Consider the following 24,609-nt stretch of genomic DNA (forward strand, 5'->3'; position numbering starts at 1 on the left):
ACTTTCCCCAACCTGCTGCCCTCCAGATGCTGTTGACCTCCCATCAGCCCCAGCCAGCATGACCAATGGTCAGGGGGGATAGGAGGTGAAACCCCAAACTTCTGGAGGGTACCAGGATGGGGAAGGTTGCTACACAGCAAGCCCCTGCATGACAACTGGCCTGCATCTGGTCCACCAAATCCCCACTGAGACTACCTTGCAAACATAAATTCCATTACAGTGCAGGACTTCAGCCAACTGGCACAAGATAGCAACCGAGTACGATTTCAGGAGACTTATTTTCATGAGTTTCAGTTCTGCAGAAGCTTCTTAAACTGAAGACAAGGGCCCAGTGAATGTTTCCATTTAATCCTATCATTGGATTACTGGTAAAGACCAGGCTGCTTCAGAACCAGGGTTCACAGAAATCACAAGAGCACACAAAAATTGTCTTTCTTCACTTGAATTCAAATAGAAAGGTGTACAACTTTAAAATGGTCAATTGCCCAAAATTCAATTTCTTCTTGTTGTTGTTTGGTTAACAGCCAGTGTCAGATTTTGGGTGCTGCTGACACTGGTGTAATGGGTCTATGTTAGGGCTGTACACTGTTCCCCCAATCCAATTAGAGGCCTGATCCAGTGCTTCAGAGCAGCCCTGCTCCAACCCGGCCTGAGCTGACCTGGAGGACTTGCAGTGTTTAATTACAGTTTTAAAATCAAATTAAACATGTGGCCCTGGGGGTGGGGGAAGATTACATAGGCTTCCTACACATTTCCTCTCACCCTTTCAAGCCACCACACCATCCCTCTCCCTTTTGACAACCCCCGTTTGCTCTGGGTGGCTCAAACCAACCCCAGGTGACCCAGGGCTGCCTCAACCAAGAGACACAGCTCAACCTTAATCTAACCAGTTTGCTTTGGGACCCAGCCAGATCCAATGCACTGCTTGTGCTCTCTGTTCATGGCACCCCACTGCCTAAATTGTGTGGGTTTTTCTGTGGGGTTGGGGATAATATATTCTGTCTGCAGCACATAATTGTCCTATTTAATTATTCCTAATTTATGCAAGATCCAAAAGACCAAGTTTTGTTCCAAAAATTGGTACTCTCAAGGTTAAATGTACACCCAACCTCTAATATGGAACATTTAGAAGGTGCCAAAGCAAGATTAAAACTTAGATCCCAATTCACTAAATTGGAATTGGAATGTGCATCTCTCACACACAAACCAAATTAGTCACACAGCTGTAAGCGGGGCCTCCTGTTTAAAATGGACTTGGAGAAAAAAATCCCACTAAATGTGAACAAGTCCAGGAGACTCTCAGAAAGGTTTTGCTCCACTAAACACTTCAAATCAGGTTTTTAGCGCAAGCATGTGACCAAACCAAACACCGCACAGCAGATACATGCAGTTGCCCACCAGCCTTCTCTGCCCCCCAGGCTGCTCAGCACTGCAAATCCAACATAGGATTTGGCAAGTAATAAAGGAGTCGCCATGAATGGCCAGGCAAACGGCATTTGGGATTGGTGGTTCACAAGCTGCAGGGGCCTGCACTAAAAACTTTATTCATTTATTTATTTATACCTGAAGAATTCCAGTTTATGATCAAACCTTGCAAGAGAAAAACAACAAAACGAGATACGTACAAGAAGATGTCAAGAAAGAAAGGGACAAGGTCAAACTTATGATGTTTAACAGGTGAGGGTTTTTTTAATTCTTCTTGCATAAGAGAACTCAAACACTCTCTCTCTATACATCTATATACACACACAAAGCTTGCTTGCATCAGACCAAAAGCAAGGAACTTGGTAGGAATCTTACTGATCTTAGTAAACAGAAAGCAACGTAGCATAACAGAAAGGGTGACTTTACAGTATTCTTAAACCACAAATGGATCATGACCTGCCTCTTTGGAAAAAAAAGGGAAAGGGTGAAAAAACCTGGAAGTCTATGTCTAACAGTCTTCCTTTGGGATGGCATTTCAACAGCAAGAACTGCACACAGGAATGGCTAACATACAATTGTAATATAATTTTACACAGGTATAAATTTGGGGAGGGGAAAGCTGAATGGGAAGGGCATCAATGGCTAAAGTCTTTGCTTGTCCTTAAAAGGCATCTTCAAGTTTTAAGTCAACGTGAAAACATACTGGAAGCTAACACATGGCAGGTTAAAAGTTAGGCCTCTGGATCCAGAGCCCTGGGCATGCTCAGACACCCGCATTGAATTCCCGCACAAGCAGTTCTCTTCCATGCACTTCCATGGAGGGGGCAATGCCACCTGCACATCCCTTTGCACACATGGAAAAATTTCCCTTCTATGGAAGTGAATGGGGAAGCCCAGTGGGCTCCAAGCGTGGATTATCCTAGCTCAGTTAGGGCACTGTATATATTATTTGAATTCACAATTCAAAGGAAATCTGCCAGGCCATACTGCAGAATAATGGCTTTCATTACAGATCCAAGAGCAATTTAGCAATGATTGGTCAACGGGAAAACTCAATGCCCTGAATTCCAAACGAGAGAAGAGGATAGAGATGGGGTTGGGGGAGGAGGCATTACATTTTAACCTAAACAAGGGCGGACACTAGTGGAATATATTTTCTTTCTATCTAAAACACCAAGAGCTAAGTTTTGCCACCATCAGTGGAGCCCTGTAATAAATAACTCTATTACAAGTTGGATGTGGAGAGAAAGTATGAGCCTGCAGCACAGGCGTGTCTCCTGAACTGGAGAAACCGTCAATATCAGACTCAAGTGGCTGTGGGTTTATTTATTTATTTCCTTTAAAACATCCTCCACACTTGTGCCTATGAAAGATGCTGCTGTCTCTTAGTTTCAAATGCATTTTCTGCCTCGGCTAACCATGCATCTCTACAGGTGGGGAAAGACATTGCGCTGAGGTGCCAAAGGAGGCATTGTGATAGGAAAAACAAGGGGTGTGTTTTTCCATATATAAAATAAAAAAAATTGAAAAGCTAGATATGGAGTTTGTTCGGGGATAGAGAGCACACAGAGGGGTTGGAATAAAGGTTCTCTTGTTCCTTTTCCCCGCCACCCTTTCCTTTCCAAGTGTGTCGCGCGCCAAGGCACTTTCACTCTGTACGTAGGATGATATGGATCCCTGAATCTGTGAATACTGGTCCGCTCATCTCGCCAGGCCTCAACGCAAACGAGGCATCTTCAAAAGGTTTCTGCATTTGACCTGTCAGATGGAAAAAAAGATTTCAATTAAACACTGAAAGAGGACAAAAGACAGCAGACCAAGTGTTACCTTGAAACAAGCCACAAGAACACATATCAAGGGCTAGCAAATTTTGGCATTGTTGGCTCCTCAAGAGACCAGAGCAAGGTAAGAAAATAAAGCAGACAAGCAATTACATGAGCACAAGTATTTGGGTGGCCAATGTGTGCCAGTGAACAACAGGTCCCTAGACTAGGATTTGGATGTGAGTGTGGATTCACGTGCAGACCTTTGCTCTGATCTTATGAACGAGCCTGAAAGTTTGGGGACAATCTACAAGATCTTCATCAGGGCTAACATAAAATAAATTCTTCATTATTGGATATATATGAATGTTCTCTCTCTTGGCAAGTCTCCAGCTTGCCATGTCTCTAATACTAGGCACACAAACACACACTCCACTCTGCAAAAACGGTCCAACGTTTGAATTGTACCAAATTGACATGGTGGGTGATCCATAAAAGCCTTAAATGAGCTCACCGGCAAAAAAAGGGGGGGGAGTATAGTGCTATGTGCATCCTCAGCCAAGACTCAAATATCTGAGAGACGTGAGCAAACACCTTCTAAATCAAGCACTCCAAGTCATTTAAAACTACAGAGTCCGGAGTTGCTCCTGTCCTCCTTTATTTGCACCTCCTTTGCTATCCAATCTCTCCTTGTTACTCACAGTCAGGATGGTCCACAAAGAGAGCAAAACGAGGGGGAGATAATGTGGCAGAATGGAGTGCACCAAATTATTTGCCAGGAAGTGATGGGACCAGTGGCCATGATCTTAGCTTTTTTGATGTTGAGCTTCAGACCGTATTCTGCACTCTCCTCTTTCACCCTCATTTTTTTAAAGAAAATTTTATTGATTTTATACCAACAACCATAATAACAAGACAAATACAATATAACATAAAAAACACATACACCCTACATAAAACAAAAACAAAACATTTCTCTTTTTATCTATTTCACAATCCATTGTTATGTGGACTTCCCCAAGTCCCCCCTATCTGATTTTCATTTCAACTCATCTTAAGCAGTTTCATATATCATAATCTTAACCATTTTCTACAATTTAACCATTATTCTATCATAACTTCAGTTACTTCCTTTCTTTTCTGATTATATATTATCTTCAATATTTTTTAAAAAATAACAAATCATTGCCATTCAAATTCATTTTTACATTTTTATATACCCAAACTCTCTGTATTCAATCAGCAAAGTCAAGTACCTCTAACCCTGGGCCTATAATCCCCTCCAAGATTTTCCATAATTTCCGATTCAAATAATATCGCATTTTCCCCAATTATAAAAGAGAATTTTTTATTCTCTGCTTCTCTTTTCCCATTTCTTAATCACCAAACCTCCCGATCAATTCGGCAAATTCCATATCCTTTCATTACAATACATAATTTTACCTTTATCAACCAGACCGTTTTCAATCCATTTTTATCAATTAATAACTTATCCTTTTATTTACCCCACTCCCACTTTAACTTGTCTCATAACCCAACAATAAATCTTTCCCGCCTGCTGCCCCCTACACCACTTCATTTCTTCTCTTATCCAGCCTCTACTATCAACCTTTGCCATTTCAATCCCTCTCAGATTCCCTTCTTGTTCTCTCTTGGGATCAAAAACAATGTCTATTGGAGCTTCTTGCTGTATTTTTCCTTCATCTTGATCTTTTCCCTCATCAAAACTTTCTCCAAATCCTCTGTCCAGTTTATTACTACTCAGTTCTCTTTTTCCCTCAGTTTTCTTCACTTCTTCTTTAAAATTCTCCACAGTCTTTGAACTTTTTAACCTCCTCTCTGATGGTTTGCAGCTCCTGTTTTTGTTCATAAAGAAGATTCAAAACAGTCGGTTGAAAGTCAGGTGACATGTTGGCTGTTAAGTTCTCTCTATCTTCAAGGTCACAGCAGGAATGTAAATAGCATGGGATGTGAGAACTTCATTTTTTTTTTTAAAAAATAAATTTTTATTCAATTTCCAATTTATCCAATTAAAATAATAAAAAAAACATTCTTTTATACACAACATTATAAATTTTCATCTAACATTTTGCTCTGCCGAGCTACGACTTCCCCCCCTCCCTTCATGCGGGTTTCTTGTTTACTACATTTTTGCAGTTCCTTTTTAACTGTTTGGTCAATTCGTAGGATTTATTTCAATCCTGCAAGTGTTTTTAAAGATCTACAATTTTTCTCCATATAATCCACATATTTACTCCAGTCTTTTTGAAACCTTGTCTCCCCCTGGTCGCGGATCTTGCAAGTCATCCTTGCGAGTTCAGCATAGTCCATCATTTTAATCTGCCACTCCTCAATCGTTGGAATTTCTTGTAATTTCCATTTTTGGGCTAACAAAGTCCTAGCCGCGGTTGTCGCATACATAAACAATACTTGATCTTCTTTTCTAATCTCTCCTCCCATTATTCCTAGTAAAAATGCTTCAGGTTTTTTTGGGAAAGTATATCTAAACATCTTTTTCAGCTCATTATATAACATCTCCCAAAATCTTTTTACCTTATCGCATGTCCACCACATATGATAAAATTCACCATCTCTCTCTTTACATTTCCAGCAAGTTTTGTCACTCATTCTATACATTTTGGCTAATTTAACTGGTGTTAAATACCATCTATACATCATCTTATACACATTTTCTTTCAAAGCAGTACATGCTGTAAATCTCAACGTTTGAGTCCATAATTTCAACCACGCGTCATAATCAATATTGTGCCCAAAATCTTTTGCCCACTTGATCATCACTTCTTTTGTCAACTCATCCTTCGTATACCATTCTAATAACAAATTGTACATTTTTGACAGAAGCTTTGTTTTGCCTTCTAGCACTTCTATTTGGAATTTGGACCTTTTGTCCTCAAAACCTATTTTCCTGTCTTCCCTAAGAACATCATTTATTTGATGGTATTGTATCCATCCTGTTAAAACTCCTTTAATTTCTTCATAGGGTTTAAGTCTCCATCCTTTATCAGTTCTTATCAAAATTTCCTCATAAGTGGCCCACCTCCCCTCCATATTTACTTTCTTCACTGTTAATACCTCTGCTGGTGAAACCCACCATGGTTTTTTGGTCTCTAACAGCATTTTATTTCTTTCCCACACCTCGTACAGAGATCTTCTTATCACATGATTGGTAAACCCAGTATGAGACTTCTTTTTGTCATAACATAAATATGCATGCCACCCAAATCTATTGTTAAAACCTTCCAAATCTAGCAGGTCAGTATTCTTCAACGTTATCCACTCTTTAATCCAACACATACAAGACGCTTCATAATAAAGTCTTAAATCTGGCAGGGAGAAACCACCTCTTTCTTTTCTGTCTACCAAGATTTTATGTTTTATTCTAGGTTTTTTCCCCTGCCAGAGAAATCTTGACAAAATCTTTTGCCATTCTTGAAATTGTCTTGTACCCTTCACCACAGGTATAGTTTGAAATAAGAATAACATTTTAGGTAGGATATTCATCTTAATTGCTGCTATTCTTCCTAAGAATGACATGTTCATATTAGTCCACCTTTCCAGGTCTTTCTTTATTTCTCTCCATACTGGTTCATAATTGTCACTATATAAGTTAATGCTCTTTGCTGTCATCCATATTCCAAGGTATTTTACTTTTTTTGCCACATCAAAACCATATTTTAGATGTAGCTCTTGCTTTTCCTCTTTCGTCATATTCATTGCCATCACCTTTGTTTTCTGTCTATTTAATTTAAATCCTGCTAATTGTCCAAATTTCTCAATTTCTTCTATAGCCGCTGCAACACTTTCATTAGGATTTTCTAGAGTTAAGACCAAATCATCCGCGAAGGCTTTCACTTTAAATTGCTTTGCACCTACTTTAATTCCTCTAATAGTTGAAAGATCTCTTAATCTATTCAATAGTACTTCCAGGACCATGATGAATAATAAAGGGGATAAGGGACACCCCTGTCTAGTTCCTTTTGTGATGTCAAAATATTCCGTTAATGTGTTATTAATTATCAATCTTGCTTTTTGTTCTGAATATATTGCCTCAATCCCATTCAAAAAAGAATCTTTGCCAACCATCGATTCCAGATTTTTCTTCATAAACTGCCAAGATATATTGTCAAATGCTTTCTCTGCATCCACAAACATTAATACTGCTGGCTTATCTATCTTGGTTTCCAGATATTCTATTACATCTATTATATGTCTGACGTTGTCCTTTAACTGTCTACCAGGAAGAAAACCAGCTTGATCCTTATGTATCATTTCATTCAAAACTTCTTTCAATCTCTTGGACATAATGTCTGCAAAAAGCTTATAATCGTTGTTCAATAAAGAAATTGGTCTATAATTTCTGACTTCTAAGCCATCCGCTCCTGGTTTTGGAATCAATGTAATATACGCTTCCTTCCATGTATTTGGGATCTTTCCTGGGATGTGAGAACTTCAAGCTGCAGACATCCATTCATTTTGCCACAATAGTTCAAAAGGCTCTCTTTAGAACTGAAAGTTAGTAACTTCCTCCCTATTGTGACATCATAATGGAAATTCACTGAGTACTTTCACTTTCCCCCAAAAGCCATTTTCTTTGTCCAAATTTAATAACTTCACAGGGATTTTAACAATTTTAAGCATTCTCCCCCCCTTACCCTGCTTCTGGGGGAGGGTAAAAAGTCAATCTTTCCGATCCTTCCAAATACTTTTCCTGGCTTCGCTAAAAGCATCTGTTATCCAACTTAATCAGAGGGAAGGGATTGACTGCCTTTTCAAACCCCTTTCCCGTGGCCCAATTTTCCAAATTCTTTCCGATGATTAGATTACTCATGGTTCAGTCCTTAATTTATAATTAGCCTTGGAAGTGCTAACCACTGTTGCCATACAGTCTTGCAGCTGCGCACTGTCAAAGGAAGCAATTGGTCCGTACGCCACAGCTTCAACCCCCTCGCTCTCGGGGGTTCAAAACAGAACCTCATCGGGGAGGGGGCAGCCCGCTTTTGGCGCCTACCAGACAACCACGTCCCCAAAACGCCCAATTTGGGGTTCTTTTGGGGGTCCGCTGCGCTGGAGCGGAACCCCCCGCCTTTGATGCGCCAAGGTCCTTTCAGCCGAAAGAACCTCCGACTGTAATTACGGCCACACGATTGGCTGAAAGTCCTCTTTCACCCTCATTAAAAGGTTCTTTAATTCCTCCTCACTTTCTGCCATCAAGGTTGTGTCATCAGCATATCTGATTTAATGGGATTTGAAAAAGAAGAGTCAAAACTACAAAAGGAATTACAGTGGTACCTCGGGTTACAGGCACTTCAGGTTACAGACTCCGCTAACCCAGAAATAATACCTCAGGTTAAGGACTTTGCTTCAGGATGAGAACAGATATCGCACGGCGGTGGCACGGCGGCAGTGGGGAGGCTCCATTAGCTAAAGTGGTACCTCAGGTTAAGAACAGTTTCAGGTTAAGAACGGACCTCCAGAACAAATTAAGTTCTTAACCCGAGGTACCACTGTATTACAAAACTCAAAAAAGAATATATCCAAAATCTATAACCTGTTACTAGAATGGGAATTAAAAGATGACGAGGTAAAGGAAGTCATGATTAAGTGGGCATGTAACATAGATTACTCAATTCAGCTGGATCAATGGGAGAAGTTATGGAGATATGATATTAAATTTACAGCATGTTTTACACAATCAGGGAGAACTCGCTGAAAATGATGTATTAATGGTACTTAAGGTAAAGGTAAAGGGACCCCTGACCATTCGGTCCAGTCATGTCCGACTCTGGGGTTGCAGCGCTCATCTCGCATTATTGGCCAAGGGAGCCAGCATACAGCTTCTAGGTCATGTGGCCAGCTTCTGGCAAACCAGAGCAGCACACAGAAATGCTGTTTACCTTCCCGCTGTAGCGGTACCTATTTATCTACTTGCACTTTGACGTGCTTTCAAACTGCTAGGTTGGCAGGAGCTGGGACCAAGCAACGGGAGCTCGCTCCGTCATGGGGATTCAAACCGCCGACCTTCTGATCGGCAAGCCATAGGCTCAGTGGTTTAACCCACAGCGCCATCCACATCCCTGGTACTTAACCCCAGTTAAATTGGCAAAAATCTATAAACTAAAATCTAATACTTGCTGGAGATGCAAGAAAGAAATTGGAACAATGTATCATATGTGGTGGTAGTGTCAATTTATCAAACAATTTTGGAATAATATATATGAAGAAATTAAAAAGATGTTTCAAATATCTTTTATTAAGAAACCGGAAGCATTTCTTCTGGGCTTAATCACAAACAATATTCTTAGCAACAAAAAGAAAGTATTTTTATATGCAACAATGGCTGCCAGGAATGCTTATAGCAAAAAATTGGAAGGGGGAAAAAATCCCATCAGTAAAAGAATGGCAAATTAAACTTTGTGAATATATAGATTTGGCAAGATTAACGGCAGTCTTAAGGGGACAATCAGAACAAAAATTAATAAAAGAATGGGACTGTGTTAAAGAGTACAAAAAACATTATTCTGGAGTAAAAATATGTAATGAGTGAAGTTCTGCAGGGTCAAAGAAATGAAAAAAATGGTTGTAATAAGTATAAAGCTAGAAGCAATATAAAAATAACACAACAATTAAGAAGATTGAACTATGTATGTTTTGTTATGTATTGTGAATGTTATGTTTTTTCTTTGTTTTATTCTTTTTCCTTTTAGGTTTTATATGTATAATTTATGTTGTAATTTTGTATTGAAAAATAAATTTAAAAATTTCAAAAAATGTAAGTAGTGGAATGGGTAGAGAAATCCTTCTCTACCTCTTAGGACTGCAACTTTCTAGTACTATTTCTTCACACAAAAAAGCACGAATTGAATTCACAGCCACAAGATGTGGCCAATGGTCACTATTTCAGAAGGATTAAAAAAGATTTTGTACCAGTTCATGGAGAATGGGTCCAAAATGGATTAATTGTAATTACCACCACCCACAAGAGAGAGGGGGGAGGGGTGCAATGTAAACCAATTATTTAAATTGTTTCTCATTTTGTAATTGGATATATCATTAATTGTAAGTATATTTCTCATTTGGTAACACACATACTTCCAGAATAAATATGGATGCTAATTAGATGCTGTAACACAAAAAAATCCCATACTATCTTACACTAAATACAGTGGTGCCTCGCTTAACGAATGCCCTGCTTAACGAAATTTCCGCTTAACGAAAGGATTTTTCGAGTGGAGCTTGCCTCGCTAGACGAATGCGTTTTACGAAAAATTCGTCTAGTGAATCGCGGTTTCCCATAGGAATGCATTGAAATTCAATTAATGTGTTCCTATGGGCAAAAAAAAAGTCGAAAAAAAATTCAGTGCATTCCTATGGGATTCGCTAGACAAATTTTTCGCTATAAGAAAAGACCCGTGGAACGAATTAATTTCGTCTAGCGAGGCACCACTGTAATTGGATGTTTCTGTACACATGCACCAAGCAAGATAAGCTAGTACTTGAATAGCGTCAGCAACTTTCCAGGACACCTACTTTCCTTGGTTAGATCAACTTTTCTGTATGAAAATAAGTGTCCCTGCTGCCTGGCTAGTAGATTCACAATTATCCATTGAGGAATGAACGACTCAAATAGTCAGATAACATAAAATAAGGATGCAAAATAAGATATATAAACACCAACCAGGTAAGTTTCAGGAATGAGCTTTGTGGTAAGTTACGTCTCGTTGAAGCTAGTGGTTGTGATTTATAATTACTGCAAATTGTAGTCATCATCTTAGAAGCAATATCCCCCTTTTCTCTCACACAGGACACAGATTTGCATGACCTCAATGCTAAGTATGCCTCCTCTTCAAAACTATTTTTATATGCAAATGTATGAAGTGGGGTCTTTCAAAGCAAAATGATAGCAGCCACTGCCAACCTTTCCAGATGTTCTAGGATACAACTGCCATCAGCCCCCGAGCTGTGATGTCCAGAGCTGACAGGAATTGTTATCCAAAACATCTGGAGGACACCAGGCTGGCAAAGGCTGCTCCAGCAAATTCTCCTTAAACCAGGACAGAGTGAAAAGAATCCCTAACTATATTAGCAGGATGCAAACAGAACAGACTGTTTCAGCTGTCATGAACCCCCCAAATACCCCCCCCCAAATGGTAGCTCTGCCAGAGAGTGATGGATTTCTAAGAGGGTTCTCAGCAACTTGAGAAATACAGGCTGCCAGGGTCCTCTATGACAGATGTAGCAGTTGTGGCTCAGTAGATAGGGTTATTCCTGGGAAACAAGGAGGTGCTGTGAAAAATTCTCATTCAAGCACGCCCTGGGCCCTTGCCTGTTTGGGATAATGCTGGGGCAGCTTTTAAGTGGAATCTCTGAAGAGCAGGGCACTGTTGCTCACACAACGCTGCATACATAAGAAGAGCCCACACCCAGGAAGCCCTCAACAACAAAATAGAAACGAGGACCCACAGAGCTAAGATGAAATTTCACACAATAAAAATCCAACATTTGCCGGGGTGGATGCAGGTAGAAGATGTTTTACCAGCAAAAGGCTTATGGAAAAGCTATGGTGCCAGGCTTTCCTCAAACGATGGAGCACTGGGGTCACAGACTGCTGGTGGAACCAAGATCTGAGGTTGGAAATGAAGTAGCATAGCCAGAGGATTCAACAGAATTGTCAGGAAGAAGTGATGTTCCTCTAACAGGTGGGGAGGATGGAGCCCAAGTGCCAAGGCATGGGGGATCATGGTTGGCTGGCAGGGAGGTGGTCCTTATAATGCTTCCAGGGTACTGCATACCCATGTACAAACTAGTTTGGGGTGTGTGTGTGTGTGTGAGAGAGAGAGAGAGAGAGAGGGAGAGGGAGAGAGAGAGATTCCTTTTGCCTCTAAGAATGCACATTCCTCTGCCCCATTCCAACCCTTCCCCAACTTGATCTTTTTAAAAGGCAATTTCACTCTCAAGCCAAGAAATCTTCATTTCAGAATGAGGAAAAACAAGTTTAGTCTCCCAGCCTGGGCTTCAATAAAGCCAAAAGAGGAAACGTCAATTACTTGGAATATTTTTTGAAGAAGATAAATGGGAATGCTTGAGCCGTTCCATCTCTAAACGTAACCAGGATTCATAGCTCTCATAAATTATGGTTTGCAGCCCCCCAAAACGAATAAGGAGAAGGAGACTGGCAGCGTTGGGAAGAGCAGACCAGCTGCTTGTGCCATTAGTGCCCCCCAGTGGACAAAAGGGACTCCAGCAGCTTTGCTGCATATCTAAAAGCATCTCCCTCTGTACGTTACCCAGGATCATGCCTGAAGCTGACAGTTCCTAAATGAGACCAAACAACCGGTCACCAGCAGCCCAAGATTAATGGCTGTTTCATTACTTCCCAATCCATAATGTGACAATATTAGCAACCATCCTTTTTTTCTTTTCCTTAAAAAAAAACAGGAAATATTTGACTGAGGAAGAAATTCTTGCCATTTGTCTTCAAAACAGCACCCTGCATGGAAATGAAGATGAAGAGCAATTAAAACACTGTCTCCATGCAAATCAAGACTTCGGATTCCTGACAAGAAGTTTTGGCTAGATAAAGTTAGCAGTGTCTTGGCTAGCAGCTAAACAAACACAAACCAATGCTAGAGAGGCAAGGCAGAAAAGAAGTTTGTTGAGCTTTTTAGACAAAAATTGCAAAAAATGCTGGGTTTTTTAGCAACGTGGGCTGCCATACAGCCATATTTTCCAAGGCATTTTTCAACCCTACTAGGGATTATGGCATTGGGAGATGCCCACAAGAGCTTTGGTTATATAAATGTATCCTGGGTGAAGCCAGGGGCTTCCTCTGCCCCCACCGTCCTGTAAATTGACACTATTCAAAGATGGACTCCTTTCCATGGCCACCAAAGTCTTGGACTTTTCTTTCAACCGAGTCAAAATCCAGAGAATACTTCCCCCACTTCATCAAAGTCTGAAACAGCCTCTTGGCCTTGAAGTGCTTCCACAAATGACATTGGCAACACACAGGGCCAGAGGGACCCTCATAACTTGCCACCCGTCTCCAATCAGGCTCCCGACAGAAACCCACCCTCCTGCTTGAGGGTGTGCTGTGCGAAGCAACTATCCAGGTCACTTGGTCACTTGCTGTGGAGACGCTTTTAAGCCCTGCTGTGCTCCTGAAAAGCTATCACTGGGAGAGTGCCAAGGTCTACTGACTCACTGTTCTGGAATCAGTGGTTCATAACCATTTTGGGGGTCCTGAACCCCTTGCAGAATCTGCTGAAATCTGGGGACTCACTCCCCAGAATAATGCACAGACACGCAAAACAGATTTCATACAATTTATTTTATTGTGTTGGTGGCTCAGTTCCCCCTTGAGGACAAGTGACCCTATGGACAGGCTAGTCTTGCTCACTGAGACTCTCAGAGCCTTAACTTTCAAGTTTAAAAAGTAGTTTTGGTGCAGGACAGTTTCAAGATACGAACTCAAAAGCACCATAGATAGATAGATGAGGTCCACTGTCTACATCAGTGTTTCTCAACCAGTGTGCCTCCAGATGTTTTGGGACTACAACTCCCATCATTCCTGACCACTGGTCTTGCTAGCTAGGGACTGGTTGAGAAACACTGGTCTACATCACTTTCAATTGTCCCCAGTGTTGCTCTTTAATCCTAAATCCCTCTCACTTGTCCAGTGTAATCCAATGCCCTCCCCCACCCAATATCCAGAACTTGTGCCATGCAAGAACAGAAAATGGCACCAGTCACAACCCCCATTTTTAAAAGCCAATTTCAGGCCTTTAAGCCTGCAAGCATGACTTCAGAAGCTTGGGCTGCAACAGAACTGGCAAACTGGAGGGCTTCAGCAGTGAGGAATGGTCTCTGCTCTTTCCCATCATGAGCAGAAGCAGAACGTACTATTTACAATAAGCAAACGTCTGCGCACCTGCTTCCCTTGCTCCTGGTGCATACATTGCCTGCTCCCTGTAGTCCCTTCTCTTGGAAAATGCTGCCGGTTGCGGGGTGGGGGAGGGGTGTCCCCATGGAAACAACGTACCCCTTTCCTGAGCTACAGCCCCTTTTAGTGTGAAGTGTAAGGGGAGCTGCATCCGCGGACTGAAGGCACATTGATCCCACGGAGGTTTCCATCAACAGAGTGAGGAAGGAAGGCTGCTTGTGCCAATTCCCCCTGCAGCCTCCCCATGTCTGGTTAAGAGACCTGTGGGGCTCTTTGGAGGGCTCCAGGGGTGGGGGTGGGGTCAGGTGAATAAGAATAAAAACAGCCAGTCTTCCAGCTCCAGTGAATTAAAGCGCCTTTTCTCAGCACCACAGGATACAACCCATGGCATACTCAGGTCTGAAAATAAGTAACATGAAATGTGAAAGACAGGAGAGCTTGTCCAAGGCATTGAAGATCTATCTCTGAGCAACAGAAGCACTCTGGGCATCTCTGGGCACTACTTCATTTTCCCCAAGCTGCTTTTGGCAAACTTGAAGAATTTGGGGAAATAGCAGAAGCAGCCCACCAAGGATATCTCATTTCTTCAGTTTCAGGATGAAACCCAGCACCCTTAGGCCACATGCCTAGGGGCGAAGTTAGATAGCCCATAGTATCCCTTCCAGCTCTATGATGCTGGGTCAATGGCTAGGACAGATGATCAATGAAATGTATAACACAGCAGGGGGGTGCGATACAGAGGAGGAACAACCTCCACATGGCAAAATCATTAAAGAGCAGGTATCCTTTAATACAAAACACACAGCGGAAGCCTGCTGAAGGAAAGAAGCCATGCCTCAGCTGATGTGATGCTGTAGACAGAAAGCTTAATCATATGAACAAAGTCGAGAAAGGCCTTAAGTTTTAACTGATGGGAAAGACCGGTCAATTCCCTGTGATCCTTTGGGGAGCAAGAGGGCAGGTGATGCAGTGCTCAGCCTATAATGCCCTGGAACACCACAATAATAGCAAAAGAACTTTTGTGAGCGGCTTGTTTGAGGCCAGAGACGCCAGTTCACTTAACCAGGATCCTTCTCTTCTGAAACTGCTCCAAACTCCTTTCAAGAGCACAGCAACACAGCATGACCACAACAAAGTCCAGATAAGAGACTTGGAGCAGCATGCACGCACAGCACAACAGTGCCCTCTCTGCGCATTTCTCTTTGTCATAGTCGCAGCAAGTCAAGCACAGGCAAGAGGAGGATGTAAACAGCCTTGCCGTGTCCAAGGTGATGAGCCCTTGGCTTCCAGCAGGCATGCTGAGCTAACCACTCTGAGGACACTCGAGCCAAAGAGACTGGCAGCATTTCCCCCAAGGTTTGACTCCACAAGACAGCACTCAATCCTGGGAAGATACACCTCAAGAGGCATTGCCTCTTAAAGCAGACAAATTGCAGGGGGCTTCGTGGGGCTATTCTGCCATTGTTGGCTTGGCTGGATATGATACCGTGCTGCTGGAGTAAGTGCAGGTACATTTGGATACCCCACCTCCCCGTAAACCCTTAGTAAGTCAGACTGGAGAGCCTAGAAGGCAAGGCCAGCCATGGCACAGGGCAACCACAGCAGTGGAAAAACAGACAGGGAGTGGGAAGCTATGGGCCAAGGTGTGGCTTTTAAAATGTGCCCCCCGCAAACAACTTCAGAATAATTGGAAGGGGCAGTATATCATTGTCCCCCAGTAATTTTAAGAACAACTTGAGAGACTTCTGCTATGTGCTTGTGGGTGGGGGCAGCACAAGAGGATCAGAATTCTTCTCACTTAGGAATTATAGTGGTGCCTCGCTAGACGAATGCCCTGTAAGATGAATTTTTTGCTTAACGAATAGGCTTTGCGATCGGAGGTTGCCTCGCAAGACGATGAGGTTTTCTATGGCCGCCGCTTCGTCTTGCAAAGTGTGGCCATAAAAATCTCCGATCACAAAACCTACATTTGTCTAGCAAAAGGGGAACCAGCTGCAGCGCAGAAAGAAGGCAAAGGAAGATAAGCTGAGAGGCGCTGAAGCAGGATTTACTTCTAAGTAGGCCTGCATAGGAATGGGAATTCTAATCTAAGTTGACAGTTGAAAGCGGACAAGCTTTATGAGTTAATCCAGAACACTTTTGTCTCTGCTCATCATCAGCTCTGCACAACACCAGTATGCAGTCCCTGCCATGGGCAAGTGGCCCTCAACAACAGCAGCCCTGAAGGATATAAAAGAGTTGTGGCTGGTGCCAAGGAGAGTCTCTCCCTGTCAGTGTGCCAGGACTCTCAAGACACCCAGGACGGAGGCTGCCTCCTCCAAGGCGGCTGAGGACAAGAGAATGGAGAGGGGCCCTCACATTTTATACAGGGAAAATAAGCTGGCCTTTCTCTCTACAGTGCTATTATCGAGGCCACATCAATTGTGCTGGGGAACCTGCTTCCTAATGCACCATCTGTCCAGCAAGGTCTGCACTGTTATTAGCCAAGGCGGCTGAGGCTCAGCACAGAGCTATTTTCAATCAGTGTGTGCCTCTTCAAACGGGGGAGCCAATAACCCAGTGCTTGCCTACAACGTGAGTGATTCGAAGCACCATCACTGACTTCATGATTCACTGTATTCCAAGGCATCCAACCGGCTTGGTGTCCGAAGTAACTCCATTTCTTGTAAGGTGTGTGCAGAAAGAAACCTCTCATCAGAGAGGGGCAGGCTTGGCAGTCCTCCTTTTAACACCTCATTCTGCTTGGGGAGTGGTATTTATCATTTGTTGACTGATTAGTTTTATATGCCGTCCTTCATCATAGCGTCTCAGGGCAGTTCACACAATGGACCATGTGAAACCCTTGCTCTACTCACCCCTTCCAAAAGCACCCAGGTCTCCTCCTGCCTTGGCTGAGCTGCAGTCACTGAATTGTGATGCTAAGGATTCAAAGTCTTCCCCAGATTTAATCTTCTGGATGTAGCCTGTGGGCAAGAGAGCAATTGGAGACTAAGTCAAGGCAATGGAGAATCATGAAAGCTCCCACCTGCTGTCCAAAGTGGTAGAACCCAGAAATGTGGTTTAGCATCTTAGTGTGTATTACAACAGTGTTAGTGTACAATGTTCCTGTGTCCAGTTAATAACAGTACAATTTAACTATATCATCATCATCATTCAATTTATATCCAAAAGGAGCAGCAATTGATCAAGTTCTGCCTAAGCTGCTGAGTTCTGACAATTTGTTGTGTTTTTAAAGTTTGCACATAGTTTACACATAAGCACAAATCGTCTTGTCCTGATGACATCCTTAGTTTGTGTTGATTTTCTATTGTCTTTCTACCCAATGTTCAACCTTCGTTAGCAGATATGACGAAGATACCAAAGCAAGACTGAAAGAGCTACTTCAGGCATGCCCAAAGGTTTTGTTCCACCCTCGGAGATGCTTCCTCATTTTGAACAGCAGAGTTCTGTTTCAGAAGCAATCCACTGTGCAAATGGCAAAACTTCTCAAGAAACTCTACTTTTCTTGGGAGCACAAAAGCAATGGTGCAGGGGGGGTTGGATACTGGCTTCTGCATTTTTCTAAGTATACCATGATGAAGATGACGATGATGATGATATTTATACCCCACCCATCTGGCTGGGTTTCCCCAGCCACTCTGGGCAGCTTACAGCACATAAAAAATAGTAAAACATTAAACCTTAAATCAGTTTTTTAAACCACTGTCACTGTGTCAGCTGTAGAAACCTGGTTCACAATTGTATCCTGCTGCTCCTTCAAGGAGCTCAGGACAGTGCACAAGATTATTCTCACAGCAAGCCTGTGGAGTTGGATTACAGCCTGAGAGAGGGTGACCCAATGAGGGTGACCCAATGAGTAGCGATTTGAAGGGCTTTTGTAGGGATTTTGAGGCAGGCCCCAAAATGGTGCCAGGGAAGAAGAGATGAGGGAAGATCTACATCTGGAACCAGGGGGAAGGAAGGACAGCATTGAGATCTGCTGCCCTGGTGGATCCTGCTGCCTGAGGCAGTAGCCTCACCTTGCCTCATGGGTGGGCCAGGCATGGGGATTTGAACCCGGAATTCCCAGCTTCAAGCCCAACACTCCAACCAGTGCACTACACTGCCTCTACATAAGACTTAGGACTGCAATCCTATACACCAGCCTTCTTCGACCTGGTTGGGTGTTCTGGACTTCCGCTCCTAACATCACCCACCAGAGCAGCTGTACTCCAACATCTGGAGAGTACCAAGCTAGGGAAGACCACACTGATTGATGGTTGCTCTCCAAAGGTGGAATCTGGGACCTCTGCCACTGCACATCTATGCAATGTGTGGCTGTGGGACTGAGAGGGACAGTTCCAAGCCATGAGGAGCTCCTGAAGCGAGGGTGGCACTCACTGGGGCTGATGGAACTTCTAGTGGAGGACACTCAGTTGGCGAAGTCTGCTATACACCGTTAGCTGGCAGGAAGCCCCATTGAACTTAAGGGGACTGGCTTTCGTGTAGAGATGCCCAGGATTGTGCTGTAGAAGATTCCTTTCAGAAACAGGAAAATCATACAGCAAAACAGCTATAGCCCTGCTCACTCTTGCCAGCCTTTTATAAACCAGACAGGGCTAGCTACAAAAGTGGACAGAACTGTGTTTTATCATCTGCCCAATGTTGTATGCAACCCTCAAGAGGGGATCACAGCACAGGAGGATCAGAACACCACAGGGCCTCCAATTTCTCCTCCCCGGCCATCTTAAAATTTTGCCCTGCTGCTTGTCACCTGCAAGGGAGTTGAGAAGATGTTACCAGTGCATAAGCTGTAGAAGTGGAAGAATATACAGAAGACTGAAAATACAAAACATGCCACTGTCCAAAAAGATGAATGGAGGTTTCCGAGTTGGATTTTACAATCATCTATTCTAGAAGTGGAGTCTGGAATCACTCCCTGTTTGCTTTCCTGCAGTGAAAAGTGTTTATGCAGATCAGCAGCACCTGCGTAGAAGCCAAATGCCTCTGTGATATTTTGGGTTGACTAAGAACAGTTATTTTGAAGGTGGGAGAGGGGAGACACTTAGTCTGAATATGCCAATTCAGGCAGCTCACGTGAGCAAGGACCGAGGAGCCATCTGCTTCTCCACTGCAGCAAATTTGAATTACATGATGGATAGATTTTTCACACAAGAGAAGCTTAAGAGACAACCAGATTAACCCAGCCAGGGCAGAGTCAGGTCCCTGGGTTTGATTCCCCCTCGCACCAAGCTGCCGAGGGCCTGGGGCTGGCAGGCTACTCCGGTGCAGCCTGCCACGGGTTGCAGAAATTATGGGTGTTTCACCCAAAGCCATCCATGCCCCAAGCTCTCCTGAGATAACCTTCAGTTCTAACTTGTGACCTGTCCTCGGTTCCTGCACTGAAGGGGGTTGGGCTAGATGACTCTCGGGGTCCCATCTCTACTGTTCTACGATTCTAGGATTCTGGACATCCTCAGCTTCAGCGCTGTCCTCACCTGCAGCTGCCTTAAATCAGAAGCCAGAATGGGAAGGGCAGAGGAAGCAAGAGTCCCTGGGGAATGATCAGAGGCGTGTCTTCCTCCCTTGTCTCCCTGTTCTCCCATCAGCCTTTACCCAGGGCCAGCCCAAGACATTTGGACGCCTGAGTTGAACCACAAAATGGTGCCCTCTCCCTGCCAGGGAAAAAGGAGTGAATGAAGATCTGTATCAGAAACAAGCAAGGAGTAAGATCTACATCAGAAACGAGGGAGCAGGGGTGTCAAATCAACATTACCCATTGCTCAAAGTAGGAATCAAAGGCAGCCATGGGGAGAAAAGAGGCCCACTGAGAATCATGCCAGGCAACTGCAGGGCTCTGGAGACCTCCCAGGGCAGCCCCGGCCATTTCCTCCCTAGGGTTAGAAGGAGACCAGAGCCTCCTATTCAGCTAGAGACAGCTGTGGAGAAGACATTGCACAGCAGCCTCTGGGCAAATTGGACGCACTGCTGGTCTCCACCCAACCCCAGACCAAGCCTCCAAGGATGTGCCACCTCAGAAACAGTAGCAGCAGTGGGCAATGTATTCCTTGGAGGCCGAATCTGCTGCCCCTGCGGATCCTGCCGCCTGAGGCAGGGCAGTTGCCTCACCTTGCCTCACCTGGCCCTGCCTTGACCAAGATAGTGGATGAATTCTCTTCCCCTGCTCCCTGTCCCATTTAGTAACGGGAAGTCAGAAGGCTCCTTTGGTCATGTTCATTCCCTCTTGCCAGTTTTCACTTGTTCCATTATACGGTTCCAGCAGAGCCACCTCCCACCATGGTTTGGGGGAGGCTGTGCCCAGCACTAAGATTTCAACTGCAACAACCTAGATGCCAAGCACTTTGCTTCGCAGGCCATCTGCCCTGTTGCCTTCCAAGCCCGGTGACTTCATGGGCCTGGGCACAGGATGCTGATTTTATCTAGCACAGCAAATGAGGCACGCAGGATTGCGGCCAATCAGAAGCACCACCCCTCTATACTTGGGCAGGAGAGATCATGTTGAGTCTCTAGTTCACAGCTGAGCCATGTGGTTTGATTTGCCTCCCACTTAATATAGAGCAGGAGAGTCAGAGGAGAGGAAGAAACACTTGCAAGAGCAAGCAATGCAGCAAACTCAGGAAAAGGGCAGCTGTTACCAGGGCTAATGGCTTCTTGGTTTGTCTTGACGCAGCCAAGCTGGTTGCAGTGCAGCCCCATTCAGCAGGAACCACTCTGTAGCCCTGCTGCCATTTGGAAGAACAGGTCCTCTTTGAGAAAGGGGTCGTGTTTGCCAACCCTGCTATTTAAGGAGGAGGAGTTTGACTCTCACCTGACTGCCTTCCTGTGGACAATTCTGGTTTTCTAGCACACAGAATTCCCACCCTGGGGATGTTAGGGCCAAAGGAAACACTGCTAACAGCCCAATGCAGCCAGCAAAATATCCCTTCTGAAACATGAGCGGAAGAGGAAGCTACTACCAAGCCAGGGTTTTTGTAGATCTAGCTCAGCTATCAGCAACTCTTCAATATCTCTGAGGCATTTTTTTCTAATTGTGCATCCAATACTATGCATCCAATAGACACTACACTACCCTGTTTCTCATATTTTAAGACATACCCATAAAATAAGCCATAGCAGGATTTTAAGCATTCAAGGAATATAAGCCATACCCCGAAAATAAGACATAGTGATAGGCGCAGCAGCAATGCCGGCCGCAGCAGGAGGAGGAGCGAAAAAATAAGACATCCCTTGAAAATAAGCCATAGTGTGTTTTTTTGAGGAAAAAATAAATATAAGACATGTCTTATAATATGAGAAACACGGTATTTCAGTGTGACATCTAGTATCCTCTCATTATTTGTTTAATTCCATATACAGTGGTACCTCTACTTACGAATTTAATGCGTTCCGAACACACATAAAATCCTATCTAACCACATCCAAGATGGCGGACGGAGCTCCATTCGTAAGTAGAAACATTCGTAAGTAGAGTTATTCGTAAGTAGAGGTACCACTGTACTAAAACAAAACAAAACAAAACCACCCACAGAAGTCATTCTATGAGATGCCTCCTATAAACAGAGGTGCTGAAGACCTCATTCTTCTGTTGAGGTCCAACTTCCCTCCGCATCAGTGGTTGAAGTCTGCATGCTGGTGGTGAGAAGGACCCAGGCTTTCTTCCCCATCGCTCTCTCCCTGCACCCTGCTCGCTGCCCCAGCTGCTAAGGCAGAACAAGTCACTCTTGCTGGAGTTCTGAAGGATTTTGCAGAAAAGCAGCTGAAGTTTTTCAACAGGACCCCCAGGGAACAGCACGTTAAGATTTATCTACCCAGAGATATACAGTTTTGGAAAGAAGTCCACCAAAGTAAAATCAGTAGCCCACAAACATTTTCTACACCAGCCTCCTGCTCACACAGATGGGGGGGGCACCTCCACCAGATTCCTATTCGCCGCAGGAGATCAGGTAAGAGGCTATTTACAAGCCTAGATATAAACACAACAAAAATCTAACACACACTCACAAGCCCTTTGACAACTCTCAACCTCCACAGTGGTGTTTAAGAAAAACACAGTAATATCAGAGTTAAAATTGTCTAAACAATAACATGAAAGACGATGATGATACGCCTGTCAAACTGATGCTTCCCAGGGGATCTATTTAAACAATTCTAGGCTAAAATTATGTTCATCAGGTATGGTAGGCTTGTTGAGAGAAATTCAATGAGGCTCAGCTGTTTGATTGTGGCTAAGGTGGGCATTCATGCAATAAATTCTTTAGTGAGATATTTGTTGTTGTTCATAATTTCACCTGCTCATTTTTAGGAAGATAATAACAGACTGCTCTTGCCAAGTCAACAGTATCAATCTCCCTTAATACCGTTATCGAGCAAAAATGCACACTGCCATTTTAAAATAATTATATGCAAGCTCCTATGACCTTTACCACAAATGGTGTTTATCAAGGACAGATGCAGCTGTTGACAGAAAATAGATTCTCCCCACGCCCAGCTCTCCTGATCATGGCATTTCATATAAAAAAAGAAACAATGATAATAAAAGAGACAAATGAATGAATTCCTAATGGGTTTTATCAACCTCACAGCAGGAGAGCTAGATGAAATAAGTTTTAATCACGCTTTTTCCTCTGTCCTTAAGGTGACACAGAAGATTGCTCTAACACAAAAATTATCTGATAGCAAAAGCACTCCCATCTCTGGGGCTATCAAACCGGTACTTTAATACATTTTAAATATCACTTGAATATAAGAATTACATCAGGATCCCATACAAAACAAGATTAAAATGTCTCTCTCCATAATGTTATCAGATGATGGAAGCCTTCTGCTGCTGCACCCAGCAACAAATTTTCATTGGCTTGGCCTTCTATCCGAGAAAGATAACATGCACAGAAAAAGCTGGTTATCAGAACTTCTAATGGAATATGTGGTTCTAGGACAGCGCTTGGCTGATAAGCCTCTCGTGGTCTGCATCCAAACGGAACTTCTCAACAATCCCAGGATGCCAAAGTTTGCTCAAGGTAAAGGAAACAATGGCAATGTGTTCCTCCTCTACAACAGCATACCATCTTGTTTGCTCTAGGAGTTCAAGAAAAGCCAAGCTGAGGAACAGCCCGACTAGAAGGAAGGCTGCCCCAGCTTTTGGGAGCTGTGGTGAATCTTCACATACACCTGGTTGTATTTCACACAATTGCTCTGCTTGCACAACAGGCGTGCTCTTGTGCTCCCTCTCCTTGCACACACCCCAGGCTCCCCCACAAATCTGCTCCAGAGTGTCGGAGAGGCAGGGAAAGTTGTGGGAAGTCCTTGCACCAACAGAACAACTTTGTTGGATACAATCTGTTGGGCATGGTTGCTTGGTGTAACTTTAAAAGTTCAAACAAAATTTTAAAAAATCATAGAATCATAGAGTTGGAAGAGACCACAAGGGCCATCCAGTCCAAGCCCCTGCCAAGCAGTAGCACCTTAGAGACCAACTAAGTTTGTCATTGTTATGAGCTTTCTTCAGATTTCGTGCATGCACACAAAAGCTCATACCAATGACAAACTTAGCTGGTCTCTAAGGTGCTACTGGAAGGAATATTTTTATTTTGTTTCGACTACAGCAGGCCAACACAGCTACCTACCTTATTTAAAAGTTCAGTTTCCTTTCCTTTGTTTAAGAGGGGACGGGGAGAGAATTCAAACTCTCACTTGGAAAGCAAAACAGATTTCTGCCTTAACCATCCTGGTTATATCAAACAGCCAACTGCTAACACTCACCTTTAAGTTACAGGTAGGTAGCCATGTTGGTCTGAGTCGAAACAAAATAAAAAAATTCCTTCAGTAGCACCTTAAAGACCAACTAAGTTTTAATTTTGGTATGAGCTTTCGTGTGCATGCACACTTCATCAGATACACTGAAACAGAAGAAACCAGACCCTTATATATATTCAGAGGGTGGGGGGTGGGGGTGATGGGAATGGGTGATGGGCTGATAGGAGTGGTAAACCTGTAGATGACTGTTAACGACTGTTAATGACTGCAATTGGTCTTGCGGGGGGGGGAAAGCAAGGGCTGAGGTGCTAAGGAAAGCTTGATCATGTATAATGAGATAAGAATCCTATGTCTCTGTTCATTCCAGGTGGCTCCATGGTTTTAAGCTTGCTAATGAATACCCACCACCACCCTCTGTATATACATATGGGTCTGACTTCTGTTTCAAGTGTATCTGAAGAAGTGTGCATGCACACGAAAGCTCATACCAAAATAAAAACTTAGTTGGTCTTTAAGGTGCTACTGAAGGATTTTTTTTATTTTGATAGAACATGAGACACTTAATCTCAGTGTCATGGGTTACAGTCCCACATTGGGAAAAAGATTCCTGCACTGCAGGAGGTTGGACTAGATGACCCTCATGGTCTCTTCCAACTCTGCAATTCTGTGATTCTATGACTCTGCAGGTACTTCGCCTAGAACCAACTT

At 43.4% G+C, this 24,609-nt stretch overlaps 1 protein-coding gene across 2 annotated transcripts in view; it reads right to left on the reverse strand.

The window, feature by feature from the left end:
• Nucleotides 1-1,661: 1,661 nt before the first annotated feature.
• Nucleotides 1,662-24,609, reverse strand: part of PIN1 (peptidylprolyl cis/trans isomerase, NIMA-interacting 1) — a 60,219-nt gene continuing 37,271 nt past the window's right edge. For both annotated transcript variants that reach the window (XM_035102429.3, XM_035102430.3), the window contains exons 3-4: nt 17,004-17,111; nt 1,662-3,183 (exon numbers count right to left, since the gene is read on the reverse strand). In XM_035102429.3, the coding sequence (XP_034958320.1) occupies nt 3,074-3,183; nt 17,004-17,111 (218 nt within the window). In that variant the 3' untranslated portion in view covers nt 1,662-3,073. The remainder of the gene's footprint in view (nt 3,184-17,003; nt 17,112-24,609) is intronic.

Source organism: Zootoca vivipara, chromosome 2 (genome assembly GCF_965207765.1).
Source record: "Zootoca vivipara chromosome 2, rZooViv2.hap1.1, whole genome shotgun sequence".
Lineage (NCBI taxonomy): Eukaryota > Metazoa > Chordata > Lepidosauria > Squamata > Lacertidae > Zootoca > Zootoca vivipara.